The sequence below is a fragment of the Cyphellophora attinorum genome (assembly GCF_001299255.1).
Source record: "Cyphellophora attinorum strain CBS 131958 chromosome Unknown Contig30, whole genome shotgun sequence".
Taxonomy (NCBI): domain Eukaryota; kingdom Fungi; phylum Ascomycota; class Eurotiomycetes; order Chaetothyriales; family Cyphellophoraceae; genus Cyphellophora; species Cyphellophora attinorum.
Window position 1 is genome coordinate 92,098 of NW_017253258.1, and position 19,281 is coordinate 111,378.

Consider the following 19,281-nt stretch of genomic DNA (forward strand, 5'->3'; position numbering starts at 1 on the left):
TATTCAGAGGGCGCAGGCAACGCTTGCAGAGATGAAACAATGAGAAGAGCTCCATGACACAGCTCTGGGACGAAACACAGGTCATATTCCGTCGCCGTTGGTCGATGGTTCCTCAAGTCAGAAATGAGAAAGAGATGGATTTCCATAATTCAACGACAATCATTTACGATGCCAGACATTGGTGTCAGGGAAACTTCTTGTGCAGCTCTCATGGCCTCATCTTGCGATGCAAAAAGAGTCAAGGCTGGCACTATACTCGCCCATCGATGCGATGAGCTTGACTGACCTTCATGTTCCTGCAGCTCACGTCGGGGAACAGCGCATTCAGTTGATCTCGGTATCCCGATGTTGCGGTCCCGCCCCTGGGCTCGGACGACCTTCTTCATGTAGGCATGAACCTCAGAACCAGTGCTGGACAGATAGACCTTGAATTCGCTTGTAAGCAGGCTGGCAGGCGCAGGTTAAGGTCATGTCTGTGGAGATGTTGGAACCATGAACATGCTTGCAGAAACGGCAGAGTGTTTCGTTGATAATCAGCTCACATGCATAGCCAGCACATACCTTTGACAAATACGTGAACTCGGGAACAGGTGGCCGAGAGACATCCAGCATACACCAGCGAAGCAAGACCCGACACAAGTGCTTCAAGAGGGGGCACAGGAGGAAGCTGCCCAAGCCACTTTCCTAAGCGACAGGACTAGTGCCCACTAGTACCTGACCTTGGCGAAGCGTGGACTCCAAGAGCTTTTGTTGGATTTTCGGAGGCGCTTATGTGCAACGTCGACGTCAGAATAAAGCGTTGATTGACGCCTCAACTGAGTGACCTCCGGCTCTGGGATTTGTCGATCCGGGGAGTGTCGCACGATGAGCAGTATGACAGCCGTTGACTGTGCCACCTTAGCACCCAACCTGTGCGGTCAGACTGATGCGCAATCCTGGAGTGGCTTAATTCCTGTCGAATCAGTCGAAAGACTTGTATCGTGGTCGGAGTGCTCCGAGAAATGATCGTCTGGACTGATCGACGACGCGAGCTGTATCGTAAGCGATATTGGAGGTTGGAAGCTTGCAGGCCAGGGGAGGCAGGAAATTGAGCCTGATGTTGAGAATCGGAGGTCCTTGCTCATGCCTACGCCAATCGCCTTGACTCTATCATCTTGGTCTGGGCATTCACTCGAGGTTGGACAAGCCACTGACTGCCACAGCCAGGAGAATAATTCGCTTTGTACGCCAGGCACAGCACCGGGGATTGACAGCTGTCGGATTGGAACCTCCACGGGATGGTTGCGCAAGTCCAAAGTATACGGCTTCCCCAGCATACCAAGACATACATATTCACCTGCATCAGGGGCGATTGCTGAGCCATGCCCATTGGAGGGTTGTGGACACTCGCATTTTCAACCTCAGCTGAACTTTGCACAGGACCCAAATCTTGACGAGACGGAACACGCCCCGGGAAATGTGAATTGACCAACGCCGCATATCCTGCGAGGATGGAGGGTCGTAAGAAGTTGTGGTGGGTCCATGACCAACGAAGTGAATCCCAACCTACACGCAAGCTTGCGCATAGTATCGGGATATGCTATGACCGTGAGACTGAAGATCACGAAGTCCAAGACCTCGACACTCTTTAGACACTGCGCCGCCCCCATCGTAAGCAAAGCAATCCCTCACTCGAAAGTGTCGATCGGAAGTGTAGTAGGGAAAGTCGCGTCCAATCGAATTGAAAGTGCCAAGCTTCATGCGGGCGCCGTTATGCGGCCGGGACTCGCATGCTGACCGCCATCTTTGTGCGCCGCGAGATCCCCATTGGTGTGACCGATCGCGTGGGCACAATATCCTCGTGCGAAGACAGTCTCTGAAGCAAAGTACTGCATCTCTTGCCTGTTTCTTGGGCGACCATGCTAGACGGGGTGTATGCTCGTGAACCAACTAATAGCCACTAATCTGGATTACCTTCGCTGATGCCAAAGTCGACGCAAGAGTAGGAAATTGAGTCGGCATACTGTAGGCCTCTTAGTGTCGTTGGATGCAGCTGGTTGGCTGCACAACGTTCCATGTGAACATCCAGTCTGTGCGTTCAGCCTCGTGGCATTTGATAATGGAGGATTCCTGCAGCCTTGAGATGCACCTCGTATTTGGGCGTTGTTGACTAGCGATAGACAACCAACAGGCTCTGCTTCCATGATTGGTAGTGGAGTTGGAGCAAAGGACCACCGAGCAGCGTGGGGGACACTAGTTCGATAAGGGCTACCTGTGGGTGGCTTCGTGATGTGTCCGAGATAATACAACGGATTTCTTCAGCAAGTCCCTCACGGACACGAATGTCGGCGGGTGTCATCCAGGGTTCTCCAGTGCACGGTCGGGCCCGCTTGCGTAGCAATGGGTTCGCTTGAGCTGCAGACTTCGATAATGAGCATAGGGAGTGAAGAAAACCGAGTTTCGAAGAGTGTTTGCGAGATTGTCGACAATTGGCGAGACAAAGCAATCGCGAGACAGGTCACTATCGGTTCTCAAACGCCTGCAGTAGTGCCTGCAGCTACCAGGTACAGGGCATCGCTGGATTCCGCTGACCAGTGCAAACATCCGGAAACCACATCCAGGTTGATGAGAATGACAACAAAGTACTGGCGACTTTGCTAGCAAGCTCCTCGTTTACGCAACGGGACAGGCAAACATCCGTAAGCGATGAAGACCTATACGAACATGAGGTGAGAATGTCAGAAGTCGCGCTCATGCTGATCGAGACTGCCACTGGCTGTAGCGGCACGAATCACGTGACTGTCTTATGCACGCTCCCGCTCCCGTCCCCACATCTGAACGCGCCATTCGTTGGTATCTTTGAGCTGCCAGTTGCCACGCCCATCGCAATACTTCTCGTTGCGTACCATCACAACAGCGCCGAAGGCCGACGTTGCTAAAGACCGTGTCTTGATATTTAGTCTCGCTCCAAGCAGCTCAACAGGCAATGTTTGATACTGCATCATCTGCATGAGATGAAGCAACGGATATGAGATTCGAGACCGTTGCCACACCAAAAAGTTACACAAAGACGTCGACAAGGCACCGTCCCTCTTTGCTCCGTGGAGTCGATCCTATCAGCAGCTGCATAGTCATAATGAGCCAATCACTATGGATGAGCTGCTGGGCGGAGAGACAGAGCACCAGCGAAATCCATCACCCCCGAAGCTCCCCTGCGCGTTTGCTACATCATGCAGGCTAATGCTCATTAGCGTATGAAATGTTCTAACCACTTAGCAGAAGCTTCAGACGAAGGCGCCTCGAGCCGTGCCGTTGGCTGCAAATCGCCAACAATCAAATCGGCGAGAGCCTTATTCTGAATCTGTTTTCCGAGTCTTGAGTGGTCATCCAGGGCCGACCATGTGAGGCTCTGGTCACTGAAGAGACTTACCCGTAATAGGAGTTTCATGTCCGAGCTTGCTAAGATTGAGCGCAGTGGAGGCCATATGCCGTCCATTGGGCTGTCCGATTACATCCATGGGTCTAGGTCGCAGCTCTCGAGCACGACATCCCTCAGGATCTGGATGCTGGAACTGTCTCTAATAATACGAGAGGGTAACGCAGCATAGTCTCCTGCGGCATCTGACAAGGTCCGCAAATGTGAACACAAGAAAGGGCCGCAGACTGCCACGTTGCCTAGCACGCTCGAGCTCCAGTTTGTGCTCTTCAACAGGTTACGAGATGTCATATTTGAATCCCTTTCCCATATCACTTCCGTCGTGGAATCAGTCAATTCCGTCAAGCCAGCACACTGGGGCTCATCTGAAGTATCTGACATCACTGACGTGGTCCGATCCGAAACATACAAAAGGTCTTTGTCACGAGGTATATACCGCCACGGCCGCTGTTCTTTAGCATACTCTTACGACTTGTCCATACTTTCAATAAGCCACAGACTGGCTTGTGATCTTTTTCAACGGCCTTTCGACGCATGTTGTGCATAACGCTAATTCATTGAACATATTTCTGAGCGATTTGAACGGAGCTGGTACAGATACACTTCGGCTGTGTGCTTCATGAGGGTTCTACAAGAAACCATGGCCGAGTACGCACCCGGTACGTCTGGGCAAGATCGAAATTCTACTTTCTCAAATCCAAGTCTCATCTCGCCACATTATACCAACGGCAATGGGGTCAACTACTTCCATCCCCAGTTTCCGCCGGCTCACCCTCCATACTCAGGGGCTGTGCCCTATACAAGCTATCCCGCGCACTACATGCTCAACACGCACGCCTCCAACCCAATGTATAACGCGGGAATGCAGTACCAGCTGGCACCTCCATCACGATCGTACGCTCAGAGTAGGACTCTGTCGTACCCACCATCCACTGGATATCACACGACCACGCTGCCGACCCAACGTCTGCATGCGCCATCACAGCATCGTTTGGCATATGCCGGAGAAATTGGACTTGGTAGCGTCGACATTGAGGCTCAGGACTCTGTCAATGAAGCCACAGCACTGTCGGAGCCGATTCTGCCTGTGCTGGAAGGCTACCCTGTTGCAAAGGACTTCGATCAGATCGTCCAGCTGTAAGGTCTGACCTCATCATGGAAGCCCTCGTTAATCAGATGCAGGTACGTTGATGAGCTCTCTCCCAAGAAGCGTGACAAGGCTTTGATCACTGCTCGACGAGCACGCAACATACGCACTGTCTTGATGGACACTAAGACCACAAGCGTTGAATCAGCGCAGTTCAGGTGACAAACATGCACATCGACTTCGAACTCGAATTAACCATCAGCAGATTCTGGGTCAAGAAGATGTTCTCATTGGAGCAAATTGGACCTGCGGGAACGCCTGTGAGTTGCAAATTCCACGGCACTTCGAACATGCTGACTCTGCATAGAAAAGCATTTGCCATTCCAACAAGCCAGTCGCTGTGCGCGAGAAACTGTTCAAGATCCTCACTCGCGCACACAAAGCCTGTCAGCATGGTGGGCGAGACAAGACATCACTGCAAGTCCGCAGAGTGTATTCATGGTACAGAATCTCAAGCTGCATTTGGTCAGCCGGCTGACGTAGATATGTTAGGGTACCGAAAGAGCTGATCTCTCGCTTCGTCAAAGCATGCCCAACCTGCAGGATCCGCCGGCCTTCCCGCGGCGAGGACGTCGAGATGGCAGGCTGCGATGACGGCAACCTCTCCGATGATGACTGCCCATCACCATCATCACCCGACTCGCGCCTTACCTCTGTTCCATCATCCAAGCGCGGCTCCGCATCCAACGGTATGCCAGGCTTCAGCGCCACCTTCGCCAAGCAGAACCGCTGGATGACCGACCTGCCCGAAACCAAGCTCAAAACCGATTACTACGACACCAAGCCCAAGCACGAATATTATGATACCATGAATTATGCACAACACGACAACCATCACGAGCACTACAACAGCAATCGCATCAGCCAGCAACTCAGCAACATGTCGTTTTCGTCTGCTTCTGATCATACATCTCCTACCACTGGATACCCTTCAAGCAATGTACGAACAACTAGTTCTAATTGGCATACGAACCCGGCGTACTCCGCTTATTCGGTCAAGGCAGACCGCCATGGAGAGCACATCAAACAGGAGCATCGCATGTGATACCCCACAGAGTTTTGAAATCTGAGCCAGACAGATTGAATATTTCCAGGAAAAAGTGTTATTCGGAAGGCGCGGTATGGCGTTTGCGGCTGATCTGGACAGGGGAGGGAATGTTACCGGTACTAGACCTCACGAATGAACGACCAACCTGTCGCACGCCAGCGTGTGTTGACCTTCTCGGGATTCTCTTCAGGGGTATTATTGTGCAGTGGATGGATGCACCAAAGCCCAGCAGGGACGCAGGCTTATGCTAGAGCCTCAAACCAAGTTCAAACAGCAGTGTAATAGTACCTCTTCAGAAACTGAATGACAACGACAATACTGTACACGTATTCGATCACATCGTGACGAATATATCTTTCGATGATGGATCGCTGTCGGCAAGCACATTAGCCTTTAATAGCAAAGATATGCTGACAACCCCTTTCAGGGCAAGCGGTGTGAGCACTTTCCGAATTTAGCAGTAGAGTATTTCTGGACCCCAGAATGTTGAACCTCAGCGAATGTCAGGAACAACAACGTGGCTCTTCGCTTCCACTTCCTTCGCATACTTCGCACTGTACCAACGCATTCCAACCAACTGCCACTCCTTTCGCCATTGCTTTCATCCCTGCGCTTCTGCTCTTCACATCGGAGGCGTTCGAGATCACATCTTTGCCTTCAAGACCACAACTTTTTTATTCCTGAGGCTGATCCTGCGGTCGTTTTGCGCTTCTTGTGCCCAAGATGAATATCTTCAGGATTCTCGGTCAGTCGAGTCTTCCTAGCCCCAGGACACGTTGCTGACGATGGGACACAGCGGACTTGTCGCATTTGGCGTCGATAGTCATCCTCCTCCACAAAATGCGCGCATCGGGGGTTCGTCCTACCCTTCCCGCCTGACCTACCTAGCACTGACCAATCTTGCAGTCCTGCAGCGGCATATCATTCAAGTCCCAAGCACTTTACTTCTTCGTCTACGTAACGCGGTACCTTGGTATGACGCCCTCCCAGACAGTCCCCCTTCTCTTCGACCCTCCCCTAATTATACCCTACCAGACATATTCTGGACCTTCACCGACTCCGCCTGGAACACAATCTTCAAACTCCTCTACCTCGCCTCCTCCGGCTACACGCTGCACTTGATGCTCAACGACTACCGCCCGACCCACGACCCGCAACTCGACACCTTCAAAGTCTCGTATCTCCTCGCCGGCAGCGGCGTGCTAGCGCTCATCTGGCCGGTCAAATACAATCCCACAGAGCTACTCTGGGCGTTTTCCATCTGGCTGGAGAGTGTCGCGATTCTGCCGCAGTTGTTCATGCTGCAAAGAACGGGCGAGGCCGAGACAATAACTACACACTACCTGGCGGCGCTGGGGTTGTATCGCGCGTTGTATATTCCGAATTGGGTGTGGCGGTATGCGACGGAGGGATGGTTGGAGCCCAGGAGTCTCATCGCGGGGATCGTGCAGACGGTGCTGTACAGTGATTTCTTTTGGGTTTACTATACGAAGTATGTTCCCCCTTCTCTCAACCCAGTGTGGACCTGAATGGCTGATGACTATCTGCGAACAGGGTTCTGCAAGGCAAGAGCTTCAAGCTGCCCGTCTAGGAGACTGCGGCTACGGAGCTAGTCAGTACGCGCAAAAGCCTTCACACAACCACAACGAGCAGCCCAGCCAATTGGTCCAAGACTCCTACCGCGCTCAAACTAGCGAAGAGGAAGAAGCGGACAAGCAACCCCGAGCACGAAGCACTCATGGAGGCCGCGAAGAGAATGATCGAGTCCGATACGTACGACCCTACGCAGGAAGAGGCGAGTTTGAGGGTAATCAGCCGTGCGACTGCTCGCGAGGAACGACGAAATGAGCGAAACGAAAGAATCGCCCGTGCGACTGCTCGCGAGGAACGACGAAATGAGCGGATTCGCCGGGCCAGCGAGAACGATGTTGAGGCTGTGTCGCCGAAGAGGAAGATATCAAAGCTTCTTGACGCTGTATTCTTGCGGCGAGAGCTCGGGCTTGTGAGCGAGAGTCCGGACGCCGAGGGTACGCGGACGGCTGCGCAGGCCAGCTGAGCTAGTGTATTTGAGTGAGTTACAAGGTATTAGGGCTTGCCGAGGGAGCCTTCGAGACCATGACCAACTCGTGATTCGACGGTCGCTTGTGTACGAGCGAGTGTGGCTCAGTTGTCTTGGGGAAAACAGTGGTAGCACACGCAGCACACAGCCACGCCGGCAAGTGGGGGAGTGAATGGCCTGCTTCCATGGCCAAGAGTCGAGATGAGAAGAGAGGAGCAACAACTGTGCTGCACAGCGTGCTTTGCATCTGATAGAAGACATCCTCTTTCTACGACGTTGATGGCATAGCTGCAACGGTAGAGATCGAGCCTGCTTGCTCTAGACTGGCTGCGTTGCTTGAGAGGGAAAGACTCGAATGACAGAGGAGCTCAATTGAAGACGGAATCTCTCTGACCCTTCTATCTCTTGTTTACCCTTTCCCCTCGTGAAATATAGTGGACCACAGCTCGTGGTAGAACCACGTGGTGTAGCGACTCGCAATGACAACCACCCTCCCTTCACGAAACGACATAAGCACGTCGTGGCTAGGGACCTGTACGGACGATCGATTGTTTCGCCTTCACCACATCCTGATCCAGACACCGCCCGAACGTAGCCTCACGGACAGATCCTTCGCCAGTTGCTCATTCGCCGTATGGTCCTTTCCACATAGCCCTCCTTGTCCCAGACGACAACGTCAAAATAGAGCTCCGACCTAGCTCTTGCTCAGACAGCTTTGGCAGTTGTAACAGATCGATGGGCTTGAACGCAGGACTGGCGAGCAATATATTGGACTTCGTCTAGCAACGTACCACAGATGAAGTTGATGATGTCGTCCGATGGTGTCTTGACCAGGAATATGCCGAAGAAGGACGTGGGAAGTGCTTGAGGACGGTCTTGCGCTAGTGGGTGGAAGACACTGGTGAGGGAATGGCCATATAGACAAGCCCCTGACCATGTCCCGACATCTTTACCTCGACGAGCGGCTTCTCACTTCTGGAGTGAAGCGAAGGACCTCGAAGAACGTCGCAGAGTCCTCCCGGATGACTTTAGATCCCGCACATAGCCCTGGTAATGATCCCACTCTCCTCCTCATTATTCACGTCCCCAACCCATCCTATCCGGCCCGAACCGTACTCGTGCCATACCACCGGCGCCCCTCCCGGTCCATACTCTTCCGGTTGACAGTACACGACATCCCCAGGGGCCACCCCATTGAGCTGCACAGCCTTCGCATTGCACACCCTCGGCAGCTCCTTCCCATTGATCGAGTCCAGCTTCCGCTCGAATGGGATCCGTTGGTAATTGCCCATCGTCCACGGGAGGTCCCAGATGTCCTTGAGATATCGGTCTAGATCAGGCGGGGAGACGTGGTTGCTGGTCTGGCAGCCGAAGATGAGCGTGCCGCCGGCTTTGACGTACGCAACCAGTGTGCGATTGATCCGGTCTGCCCTAAATCGCTTCTTCGCAGACATGATCGATGGCTCGAATAGGATAATGGCGTTCGGGGCCGTGGTGATAGCGTCCACTACGGCGGCTGGGGAGGACTCTGATGGGATTCTTTGGTAGTCGCTTGCCTGGTGCATTGAGGTGTGGAAGGCTGTGTACATGTCGCCGAGCCAGGAGTAGTCTTCCAGTTCCAGTAGGAGGACCTTTTTTGGTGATCGGTCGGGCGGGCCCTGTGTGAAATTGTGGATACTACTGGCGGCTGCTGTGCAGTTTGTCTTATGGGTCGGCCAATCGGTCGATTGACAGGCTTTTGAGCAGTACTTGGTGTTCTTGCAGCGTCCGCATTGTAGGAGACTGCTACCATCCAGGGCGGCCTCTGACTTGGCGCAGACCTGGCATTTTCGAGCTTGTGAGTCTTCGGCAGACATCGTGCCAGTGTCCTCCCGTGTGGTCTCTCGAGTGAGCTGTTGCAGTTTCCAGAGTTGCTGTTGAGATGATGGCTCATTGATCGTGGAACGTAGGTAGGTGTCACGGTGTGCCAAGACAACGCACTGACCACGTCAGGTACATTGAGAGGGCAAGGACCAGGCCAACGCAGTGTATCTGGTTGTCTGTGAAGTGGGTGATATGTAGTACGAAACTATGGCCAGGGCCGTGCGATTGAAATAGCACGTATTGCACCTTCCCAATGGGCTTCCCTACAGTGTACCTGCCCTGACCTCTCAGGCTAGGTCTCGGAAGGCACGTACTCGTGGACGGCATATTCACTACAAGACGGACAGACAGGAAGGCACTATCGAGTTCCTGAACAACTGTACAGATTGCCTACCGATATGCTGATAGGCGCCTGTTTGGTCCCCGATCATTCACAAGTCGACTGATGCCACCTTCCACTCTTCAAGAAGACCATTTCGGCATTTTGCGCTGATGCATGTTCTTTTTGACTCACAGAGTCCGCCTTGGTCTACCATACGCGCTTCGTCCTTCTAGTAATGCTTTCTCCTTGATATGGTAACCCTCCAGTCCGCTCTGATTTCTCGTGCCTTCACTCTACCTCCGGTCTCTGATCCTGGCAAGACGTCTAAGCCGTCCCATAGCTGACCTGCCCCGGCTGCTCTCCTATCTCACCCGGCGCCATGAAGTTCGTGTTCGGGTTCCCCGTCTCTTTGGCTGCTGAGCAGCGTGCCATCGTCGGTGAACTGTCGATTGTGTTAGCAGATCGTCCTTGAATCAGGACAGAATACATCAGGAAAGCTCACCTCCTGCTAATAACATCCGTAAAATAGAAATTCTTAATCGGCAGTCCCAACTTCTCCCCGCTGGCCTTGCTGCCCTTATTCTGATCCACCAACTGCACCTTCGACAGACTACCCAACGCACTCGGCTCAAGCGTATCGTATCTTCTCAGCGCAGGCGAAATCTCCTCCATCCGATCCCGCAACTGCTCTACATCATCATACGGTAGCGGCGCACCCAGGTATTCGGACACGGCGCGAATGATCTTCCAGTCTGTGCGGCCAGCGCCGGGGATGGAGACGGCGTTGCGGGTGAGTTGTGCGCGGCCCTCGGTGTTGACGTACGTTGCGGACTTCTCGGTGTATGCGCAGCCCGGAAGGACGACGTCAGCGAGTTGTGCGCCACGGTCGCCGTGGTGCCCTTGGTAGACCACAAAGGCGTCGGAGGGGATGTCTGCTTCGGAGATCTCGTCGGCGCCGAGCAGCCAGACGATCTTGGGCGTTGTGTTGGCGACCTTTTGTGAGGGGACGGTGAAGCCGACTTCATATGCGCCGGCGCGTGACGCGGCGCGTTGGAGGACGTTGTAGCCTTGCCACTCGGGGGTATTGAAGACGGAGGCGTTCTTGTCGACAAAGGCACCGACGGACTCGTAGATGGCTTTGGCATCGGCGTGCTCGATGACGCCGGAGCCGACGATAATCATGGGTCGTCTGGCGGAGGAGAGAGCTTTGCCGAATTCGCCGGCTAGGGCGGATTTGACGGCGGCGGCGTCAGTGCGAGATGCTCGTATTTGAAGGTGGAGGCGAAGTCCTCGCCGATATAGCCGATCTTGAGGGGTGAGCGCATCCATTGCTTGCGGATGCGGGCGTTGAGGACGGCGGCTTCCCAGCGTGGGTTGGAGCCGATGATTAGCATGGCGTCTGCTTCTTCGATGCCGAAGATTTTGGAGTTGAAGGAGAAGTTGGATTTCAGGTCAACGCCGTGGGCGACGGGGGCGCTGCCGCCGGGCTGGTCGAGGGCGAGGTTCTCGGAGTCGAGGCGGTTGGCGAGGTCTTTCATTGCGACCAGGGATTCGACTTCTGTAAGATGGCCGGCGATGACTTTGAACTCGTTGGCGGCTGGGGCGAGCTTTTGGTAGGCTGTGCCGATCTCGGTCAAGGCTTGCTCCCATGTTGAGGGGAAGAATTTGTTGTCTCGGCGGATGAGTGGTGTGGTGAGACGTTGTGTCTTGAGGCCGTCCATGGCAAAGCGTTGCTTGTCGTCTATCCATTCTTCGTTGATGTCGTCATTGAGGCGTGGGAGTATTCGCTTTACTTCAAGGCCTCGAGCGTCGACTCGGATGTTGGATCCCATGGCGTTCAGGACGTCGATTGTCTCAAACTTTGTGAGTTCCCATGGTCTGTAGGTGAATGCGCCGGGCTTGGGTAGAAGGGCTCCGACGGGACACAGATCTGCAACATTGCCGGACAATTCGGTGTCGAGGTTTCGTTCGAGATATGTGCCGATTTCCATGTTGTTTCCTCGTCCCGTCGAGCCAAGTTCTGGCGCTCCAGCGATCTCGTTAGCGAACCGGATACACCGCGTGCAGTGAATGCATCTGTTCATGGATGTCTTGATGAGAGGTCCAATATTCTTGTCCTCCACCGCTCGCTTGCCAGTAATCTCGTGGAATCGTCCTCGATCGGCGCCGTATCTCATGGACTGATCCTGGAGATCACACTGGCCTCCCTGATCGCAAATGGGGCAATCGAGCGGATGATTCGCTAGGAGGAATTCCATTACGCCTTCTCGTGCTTTGTGTGCGAGTGGCGAACTGGTCTTGACTACCATTCCTGGCTGTACCGGCCATGCACAGGATGCGACGGGTTTGGGTGCTCGTTCGACCTCGACAAGGCACATTCTGCAGTTGCCGGCAATGAGGAGTTTCCTGCAGATACATTAGCTACAGAACCCTGTACGCTGTATTTTGACTCCATACTCATGGTAGCAGTATCTGGGGATTGTGACACCGGCCTTCTCACAGGCCTGAATCAGGCAGAGCCAGCCTCTATCGACACCTTCTTTCCATCTATTGTGAGTTCTACTTCGGCAGGTCTTCGTGCGGATGAGGCGAATGTTCTCTGGCGAGTTGCTCTGGGAGCGCCCTTCGAGCGCGAGGCCGCGCGAAGAAGCTGAGACCGCATGTTGACGGTGCTGCAGGTCTCAGCTATGCAGTGGTGGGTGAGGTAAAGGAGTGTGGCATGACCTAGAAGCTATTCATGTACTGTCCTTACCCGCAAGTCGTTGCTTCACCACTCTAAACACATCTTCTCTTATTGGTCGAGGGCATTTTGGAGAATTGGTGGCCATGTTGGCTGTAGCGCTCCTCCGTACATTGATACGGCGGTGTCAGGAGCTTGTTGTGCACTTTCTGCGCCAACGGATGCCCTGTCCCGTATTGCACAGAGTGTTGAAGGGAATGACAATTTGGCGTAAATCGCAAGTCATATGATGCCCGCCTGGCTGTGACCTCGATTGATTGATTGTCACGAAGATTGAGAGTACTGAAGACTAGCTCTTGTCCAAGTCCGCACGCCGTATGAACTTCATGATCTTCTGCGCCCTGCCTTCGCTCTCCGCTTGCCCCACGTTCCTGTAGGCAGGCTCTAGCTTCGCAGGCGGCGGCGGTGGTTGGGCTGGTGTCTCCTTCACAGTCTCCAGTTGCTTGCTGCCGCCAAACCAAAACTTAGATTTCTTCTCCTTGTCCAGTCCCGCCACATCGACAGTCGAGCTCGACTGTCTCTTGCCTTGCGGCAGACTTGGCTCTCTCTTGTCCTCGCCCTTACCCAATAAGAGCTTGGGCAATGCGGGCACTCCCTTCCACGCCTTCTTGACTTCTTCACGCTCCTCCTCGTCCCTCTCCTCTTCTAGCTTCTGCCGGACGCTCGGATCGATCTCGCCGCGCGCCTCTGCTTCTTTGAACCAACGCGTCTCCATCGTCTCGATCGCCTCGCTAGTAATCTCCTGCTTCAGCATGCGCTCGATGACCTCCGTCTTACGCGTACGCTTATCGCCGACGGATATGAGAACGCCGCCGAGAATATTGCACGTGATGCTGCAGCAGAGGATCACGGTGGTCAACGCAAACGGGCGTGTCTTGTAGTCGATGCCCCATGTGCAAGCGCCAAGCGTGATCTGCAACGCCGAGTGCAAGTCCAGGAGTAAGACAATCGTAACAAGCAGCTTGAGCGGGAAGCGTGGTGAGTCTCGGTCTCGTGCGGCTTGTAGAAAGTGTGAGACTTGCTGAACTTGCGCTCATGGAATTCGAGCGTCGATTGTTCTTCGGCATTCAGTACGGTGTATTCGTAGGTCTGAGGCGACTCTACAGCGTGGCGAGCCTTGAGACGAGTCTGGAAACGTTGCGGCAGACGAGGAGCGACTCGATGAGCCAGTCTACGAGGCATTTTGCGCGCGACCAGGCTCTCCACGTCTGGCTGTAACGGCTCGACTTGCTCTTTAGTCTGATCCGGGAGGTCATTGCGGTTAGCGAGCTCTGGGAGACCCATCTCTTCGCGTCGCTTCCAGGTCTTGCGGTGGTAGCGGGCGATGAAGAACATATGGTAGGTGTCGACTGCGCGGAAAGGGGCCAGACCATCGCCAATGATGGCGAAGAGGGCAACAAGGACGTTATCTACAACATTTATGATGTAGTCGTGCTTCGAGCCGAGAGAGATCCAGCCGATGAGGAACAGAACCCATGCGGCGCCAAAGAGCGTGATCAGTGTTGCGTAGACCGTGACGAAGAGGCCGAGGGCTAGATACATGTTAGCATCTTCGGTCACTTCTTTCTCCCACCGAGGGGGTAAGCATGAACTTACGTCGCTGCACATATTTCAAGAAGCCCTGCATAGACCGCTTGAATCGTGCTCGCCTTGAATGAAGCATGTGCCGCACTATGTCATCCAGCTCTTCTCTCTCAGCGTTTGTCCAGCCTTCAAGTGTCTCGCCATCGGGCAGGACGGCATATACGAACTCTTTCTTGGCTGGTGAGGCGGTCCCCTTGCGACCAAGCATCAAGTGATCGCGTAGGGCGCGCAATTTCGACGTCACCGTGCTCTCTCCCTCTTCGGCTGGATTGGTCATTCGTCGCATCGTTGCTCGTAGCCTGTCCATTGTCCGCTTTTCCTCCGGCGTCTCGTTCAATCGGTACATTGGCCTTCGATTGACAATACCGCCTAGCTGGGGGACGAAGAGGGAATTCTGGACATTGTTGAGGGTTGATAGTGTTGCGACTTCGGGGTCTGAACTTGATCAGCTCCAGCATCTCTCTCCATGATTATGCAGGCTCATGCGTACCAACAACGTCAAGCAAGTCCACCTCGTCTGGGTCATATTCATCTGACTGGCTGCTAGTCACATGACGACCACCTGCACCAAACCATGACCAAATACCAGCAAATCGAGCCTTCGGTGGTTGCGGAGCTGACCCAACGTCGGCCTGCTTCTCAGCAGCAGAATGAGCAGCGAGCCGCTCTCGTGTGTCTGTTGACAGCGGTCCACGATGGAGGCTGGTCTTTGAAGACGAGTTACGCTGGATGCGAACGCTGGGTCGCTGGTCGGTGCTGAGAACCGACTTCACCTTGCGGCCGACTGCTACGATTGGGTTTGTGGTCGTTTTCGGGGGAGTTTCGGCTTGGGCAGCTGATGCCGGTCGAGCCATGACGGCGTCTTCATATGTTGCTGAGACCGCGAACAGAAGAGAGCAGCAAATGTGTTACTGAAGGATGAATTGAAGACATAGGGGTATGAAGCGCGTGTCAGAGCATTATTGAGTGTCGCTTGAAGTTACGGCGACGGTGTTGGCCGCAGAACTCCACGATTGCTCAAGAGCATCCTTCGTCGGAAGAATAGAGATACGCACACGATACCTACGAGCGAGGAGACAAGCCATCAGGGGTGGTGTTGAATAGCCAGGATGAAATCAGGGCAGGCGAGAGTACGGGGACCGACGTCACCTGTCAACAATCATTGAGCCACACTGCATTAGCGCCACATCTTGAAATTGTCTCCCAGGCTTCAAAGTTGGTCGGACTGTTTTGGAGAACTGATGGCCAGGTTGGCTGTGAAGCTCCTCCGTAGACAGGCACGGTGGTGCTAGGAGCTAGGAGCGCACTTTCCTGGCTGCCTCATTGCTTCAGGAACTCAACCTCACAGTGACAGAGCAATTATTGTAACTATTCGCCATGCGATCACAAGGCTCGATGACTGCTGCGAGTAACCGTTGTTGATAGCGGGCTCTTCGACCCGTCTAACGGCCGTGTGCCAGTGTCCCGCGGTCGTGTTGTTTGCCTCTTCGGGGCCGACATCGTTCGACACGGGCCAAATTGAGTTCAGCTAATGCAACGGCAGGCAGACAAAGGGATGGTACTTTTGTGCACACCCTGTATATATGTTTGCGAGATGTTATCTGATCGTCGTACTTGGATTTGTTGAGTCCATGCAAATCGGTAGAGTTATGTGTCTTTCGTCAACATCGCTCACGAAATAGTTGTATCGTGTACGCATTTATATTCACCGTTTTCGGTCTCTCCCACCCACTCACATTCTCTGGATAGAAGCACTGATCATGTCACCACCAACGATCGCCATCGTAGGCGCCGGCCCAGCAGGCCTCACCCTAGCCAAACTCCTCCATTCCGCCGACACAAACCTTTCGGTCACTATCTTCGAGCACTCCGCCTCAGCGAAAGCGCGTCACCAGCAAGGCGGCACCCTCGACTTACACCCAGAGTCTGGCCTCTTGGCCCTCAGGCGCATGGGCTTGCACGATGCCGCCAGGCCACATCTGCGGTATGAGGGCGAGGAGTTGGTGATTGCGGATTTGAACGGGTGTGAATTGGTGCATATGAAGGACGCTCCACCTCCGGCAGATGGGGAAAGGGATGGGGGCATGTATACGCGGCCGGAGATTGATCGGGAGAGACTAGTAGAGGTGTTGTTGGAGGGTGTTGAGGAGGGGAATGTGAGATGGGGAAAGCATCTTAAGCGTATTGATGGTGAGACGGGGAAGTTGGAGTTTGAGGATGGGAGTGTGGAGGGGCCGTTTGATCTGGTTGTCGGCGCGGATGGAGCTTGGAGTAAAGTGAGGAGCGTGCTTTCGGATGTGATGCCGGGCTATAGTGGGATCTGTGGTATCGAAGGGCATATCGACAACCCTAAAGAGTTTCCCAGAATCGACAAGCTGGTTGGTAGAGGCAGCTTCTTCTCCTTCAGCTATGGTCGAGCATGTATGGCGCAGCGGATGGGTGACAATAGTATCAAGCTTGGTACCTGGCAGCGAAGACCTGAGACCTTCATTGACGAGCTTGTGGGCGAGCAGGTTGAGCAGGAGCCATTGCGAAAGAAGCTGCTGGAGGAGTATCGCGACTGGTGTCCTGAGATCAGGGAGCTTATCGAAGTCGCCCACTGGAGGACGAAGTGGAAGCTATACGAGTTGCCGGTGGGGCACAAGTGGGAGCATAAAGCGAGCTACACTCTCATTGGGGATTCGGCTCATTTAGCAACGCCATTTGCTGGCATGGGCGTCAATGCAGCCATGCTAGACGCTCTCGAGCTCTCAGACCAGATCATCACAGCTGTCAAAGCCGGCACGAGTCTCGACAGGGCGGTCGAGGTCTATGAACAAGGCATGTTTCCGCGCGGGAGGAATGTACAGGAGCGAACTATGCTGAACAAGACGAATGGCTTCGCGGACGACGCGCCATTGATGTTTATGTCGGGTATGATCGGCGTGGTGGCGAAGGAGTCGGGCTGGCCTATTGATCGGGGATTGTTGTATTGGATTCCGATCACGAGGACGGCGTACAGTTTCTTTTGGATGAAGACCTCGTGGACGGCTTGTTCGAGACGGCTGAGGAGGGCGATATGGGGAGAAAAGTCATTGAGAGCATGATATGCACTGGATGCCCGGTCCTCGGACCGACTTCAAACTATCTAGGATGCTATTTCCGGACAGGCTGTCGCAAGCAACGCCTCGAGTCTCGACAACTCTGCCCATCAGTACTGCCTCACCGCAGCTGATCTGAACCGCAGCCGGAAGGGGTACCCACACTTCCTGCGTTACGCCTCGGCTGCGCCCAAACAACGCCCTGAGTCGATTGCAGCAAACATCGCGGGGTTGGACAGTCCGACCATGCTCTATATCAGTGGCACCTGCTCTCGACTGCTTGCTGATAGCTACAAGGTATTCGCACGTCGACCACCAAACTAAGGATAACCAAGTTTTTATCGCAGTAGATAGAACTGTTTCAGATGGTATCACACGCCAATCTACCGGAAGCTTGACATCATGGCGACTGAAACCCTCCACGTAGCCGCCAGTCCTCCTGCTTCGGCACAAGTGGCTTGCCCTGCTCCATCCACTAGGCGATTGACACTGGTCGTTGAGCATGACGTAGCGGCAACGACCGAGGACGACTTTTCCACGATTGGGCGGCGTGTTGGCAGGGTGCTGACCTTGTTTGAACGCAAACGGGCCGAAGCGGAGCGATTCACTGACTGCCACCACTACAGTTATGGTTGATCGGAGGCTTCAAGCGTTGGTGGTGGTGAGAAAACGGTTGCGGAACTGGTGGATGTGTGACTGGGAGGCAGTGGGAGATGGGATAGCAACGCTCGGAGGGAGACGTTCGTCAATCGTTTTCCGATGGCGTTGCTAGTACGGCTAGTAAAACGACTCATGCAGGCATTTGGAAACGCTTGAACACTACCTAGGTATACAATATCCAACCACGACAAAAAAGCAAAAATTAAGGGGGGCCGTTACGCAGACTAGCTGACATAACTGCCCCCCTTAACGGCAACACCCAGATTCGAACTGGGATATCCGAGCATGACTCGGACGTCTTAGGCCATTTAGACGATGCGACCTGATGTGTGGGTTTGGTGTTCGATTGTTGAGCGAAAATAAGTAATATCAAATATATGAAGGTGATGGCTGAAGTGCCAAGAGCTAGTTGCTGCCGATAGTTGGCAAGTGGTTATCATTTCGTCCAATTGTATTCTGCATCAACAATCGCACCCAAGGCGGCGTGGTGTAATGGTAACACATCTTGTCTTTGAGACCGGGCTGTCGGTGATGATGTCCTGGTTGTGTGAGAGGAGGTTAAGGTCTCCCTACATCGCTCATTTTGGTGTACACCAACTCTGGGTCGGAGTTACCTGACTGCCCCCCTTAATATAAGGAGGTCAAGAAAGCAAAAGGCTCTCGGTTCGAGTCCGGGCGCCGCCAATCTTTCCTTTTTTATCTTTTTGGATGGGGTGCCGGAATATCTGGTGTAGTTCTTGGAAAGCCTTCAATCAAGTCGGGACGCGACTATGATCTGTGTGGCGAATACCTTGCCAGGTCGAGCGGCCATATAACTGAGAATATCGATGCCGCGTGCAGGGGTGCTTTCTACTTACTACGAACTCAGAATAGCGATCACCCGCGTTTCAATCACTATAAGCATGTTGACGTGCGTCAATGCTGTGGTCGTAAGATCTAAGCGTACTGTCCACGCGTCTCCATCGTCCCCGACCGTCTCAGGCATGAACGGCGCCTTCCTGCTCAGGACCCATTGCAGCGAGTGTTGACGCAGTCAGAGAAGTCGCAGCCAATGTCAAAGAAGCCAGCGCCTGCTGATCTGTTCATTGAGCCTGCTCATCCCACGGCGATGGCATCCAATCGTCCCTGGCTAGCATGATTCATGTAGCGTATCTTGTCCACATACTGTTGTTTCAGTCAGAGCTCGTGGTTCAACAACCCTTGGAGTGCGTCCTAGCAGAGTTCCATGCTGCAAGTTGCTGGAGGACTTCAGCAATTTGGGGAGGAAGGAAGAGTTGACGTTGGAATTGGCAGCCTCGACCCCATGTCAGCACAGCCTTGTCTTGTCGTGTACTTCCCCAGAACCTACGCGGACAACGTCGGT

At 53.8% G+C, this 19,281-nt stretch overlaps 6 protein-coding genes across 6 annotated transcripts; 3 read left to right on the forward strand and 3 right to left on the reverse strand.

Moving 5' to 3' along the window:
* Window positions 1-4,055: 4,055 nt before the first annotated feature.
* Window positions 4,056-5,607, forward strand: AB675_4354 (uncharacterized protein; the record flags this gene model as incomplete). Its single annotated transcript, XM_018144486.1, has 5 exons — window positions 4,056-4,552; window positions 4,598-4,720; window positions 4,768-4,822; window positions 4,870-5,003; window positions 5,055-5,607. 5 exons carry the CDS (start codon window positions 4,056-4,058, stop codon window positions 5,605-5,607), a joined length of 1,362 nt encoding a protein of 453 aa, XP_017996464.1.
* A 726-nt stretch (window positions 5,608-6,333) lies between these two features.
* Window positions 6,334-7,666, forward strand: AB675_4355 (ER lumen protein-retaining receptor; the record flags this gene model as incomplete). Its single annotated transcript, XM_018144487.1, has 5 exons — window positions 6,334-6,355; window positions 6,407-6,465; window positions 6,517-6,583; window positions 6,646-7,102; window positions 7,264-7,666. 5 exons carry the CDS (start codon window positions 6,334-6,336, stop codon window positions 7,664-7,666), a joined length of 1,008 nt encoding a protein of 335 aa, XP_017996565.1.
* A 1,031-nt stretch (window positions 7,667-8,697) lies between these two features.
* Window positions 8,698-9,525, reverse strand: AB675_4356 (uncharacterized protein; the record flags this gene model as incomplete). Its single annotated transcript, XM_018144488.1, has 1 exon — window positions 8,698-9,525. One exon carries the CDS (start codon window positions 9,523-9,525, stop codon window positions 8,698-8,700), a length of 828 nt encoding a protein of 275 aa, XP_017996554.1.
* Window positions 9,526-10,178: 653 nt separating this feature from the next.
* Window positions 10,179-11,036, reverse strand: AB675_4357 (NADH-ubiquinone oxido 78 kDa subunit, mitochondrial; the record flags this gene model as incomplete). The annotated part of the gene is made up of 2 exons (XM_018144489.1): window positions 10,179-10,296; window positions 10,357-11,036. The coding sequence occupies 2 exons, from the start codon at window positions 11,034-11,036 to the stop codon at window positions 10,179-10,181; spliced, it is 798 nt and encodes a 265-aa protein (XP_017996479.1).
* Window positions 11,037-11,077: 41 nt separating this feature from the next.
* On the reverse strand, window positions 11,078-15,032 carry AB675_4358 (NADH-ubiquinone oxido 78 kDa subunit, mitochondrial; the record flags this gene model as incomplete). The annotated part of the gene is made up of 5 exons (XM_018144490.1): window positions 11,078-12,260; window positions 12,918-13,615; window positions 13,669-14,126; window positions 14,191-14,613; window positions 14,669-15,032. 5 exons carry the CDS (start codon window positions 15,030-15,032, stop codon window positions 11,078-11,080), a joined length of 3,126 nt encoding a protein of 1,041 aa, XP_017996478.1.
* A 906-nt stretch (window positions 15,033-15,938) lies between these two features.
* On the forward strand, window positions 15,939-17,264 carry AB675_4359 (uncharacterized protein; the record flags this gene model as incomplete). Its single annotated transcript, XM_018144491.1, has 1 exon — window positions 15,939-17,264. One exon carries the CDS (start codon window positions 15,939-15,941, stop codon window positions 17,262-17,264), a length of 1,326 nt encoding a protein of 441 aa, XP_017996525.1.
* Between the last annotated feature and the right edge of the window lie 2,017 nt (window positions 17,265-19,281).